This window comes from Lottia gigantea, assembly GCF_000327385.1.
Source record: "Lottia gigantea unplaced genomic scaffold LOTGIsca_65, whole genome shotgun sequence".
NCBI lineage: Eukaryota > Metazoa > Mollusca > Gastropoda > Lottiidae > Lottia > Lottia gigantea.
In genome coordinates this window covers 1721669-1723050 of record NW_008710211.1, presented here as the reverse complement: position 1 = coordinate 1723050, position 1382 = coordinate 1721669, and the positions used below count along the sequence as shown (strand labels likewise).

At 34.7% G+C, this 1382-nt stretch overlaps 1 protein-coding gene across 1 annotated transcript in view; it reads right to left on the bottom strand.

Annotated features, from left to right (window-relative positions):
• Window positions 1-1382, bottom strand: part of LOTGIDRAFT_167354 (hypothetical protein) — a gene marked incomplete at both ends in the record, with an annotated part of 56928 nt that overhangs the window by 47209 nt on the left and 8337 nt on the right. Inside the window, 3 exons of the mRNA XM_009064826.1 lie at window positions 68-172; window positions 565-756; window positions 988-1110. Coding sequence (XP_009063074.1) covers window positions 68-172; window positions 565-756; window positions 988-1110 — 420 coding nt within the window. The remainder of the gene's footprint in view (window positions 1-67; window positions 173-564; window positions 757-987; window positions 1111-1382) is intronic.

Below are 1382 nucleotides of genomic sequence, written 5' to 3'. Positions count from 1 at the left end.
ACAGGAAGAGAAATCTGTCTAGTAACGCACGTCCCATTTGAAGCGTGTCCTCATAATCTTTGATAACTTTATCTTTAGGTATCTGATATTGAGTGAGAACCTCGTCTACAGTAATCTGATTATCTAACGCCTGACTAATAACTACCAATATCTGTTCTATTCTATCATTCACCTATAAAACATATAAATATCAAGAGATTAACATTGACTATCAATGAGTCTTCAAGGATTTAAGTTTAAGGGATTTTTAGGGATTTTCCCATCCTGTTTTGGGCACCTTTTTGGGTTACTGAGAGAGCAAGTTATGTTATGCAACACTACCAATGAATGATACAGCAAAACAAAGCCACATTGTCTTTTCAACAGGTCTGAAAATTAATATATATTTCTACCATGCTTCATTTAGCAGATAATAAGCCTTGTATCAGGGACTTCAGTAGCAAAAATTCATAATGAAATTGGCCAAATAACACTCTTATACCCAGTCATTTCTTTGGTTTGTTATGTTATTCCTGCTCTGATCCACTGATATACTAGACAGCAAGAAATCCTCTTAATCCTTACCTTATCAGAAGCTGTCATAAACATAGAAGCTACAGTCAGTCTGTTGGTTCTTTCACTTGTTCCTTGTGTAAATTTCTTCCACGCCTCTTCCAGTCTGTAGACTCTCTCATTATTAGGTTCCAACTCGTATCGTAATGAACGACGTAAAACTAACGCCCCTTGTAACAACTGTTTACCATATTCATATGTTCCCTGAAAATATTTCAATTAACAATAAAATAATTAACTTTTAATATATAACAATAAGTTTCGATGATATTTCAGAATTCCTTGTAATACGTCAATAGACATTGACTTCTCTTTGAGATCTATATACTGTGATCCAGAAGTCACCAGACAGTAGACACTAATTAGGTGAGGTCACATCTTCAAGATAGGTGACGATAATATAATATATTAATACAATTAGCTATAAAAACTTACAGCTGCAGTAGATTCGAACTTTCTGTGTTGATCTTGAAGAGATTCTGACTCTGGTTGATTTTTACCCAAATCATTATGTTCCGTTACCATGACAGTACACAATTCTTCTATCCAATCAATGGCCTGAATTTAATTAAATAAATTAAGTTAGACTCTGCAGCGTTTTCCTTACATCAGATGACACCATTGCTTGTTTCCTTTGATATAGATCACATTCAGCTAGCTGTATCCCTTTTTATTTCAATAAATCCACTAGATTTCTTACAATGCAACAAAGTTCACCAGGGAAGTAAGGAATGATGTCTCTTTCAGGCCATCAACATGATAACTGTCATATTTTACCCCCCTCCCCCACCTAATCCCCACTTATCATTTTACATACAGAATAGCCTGTA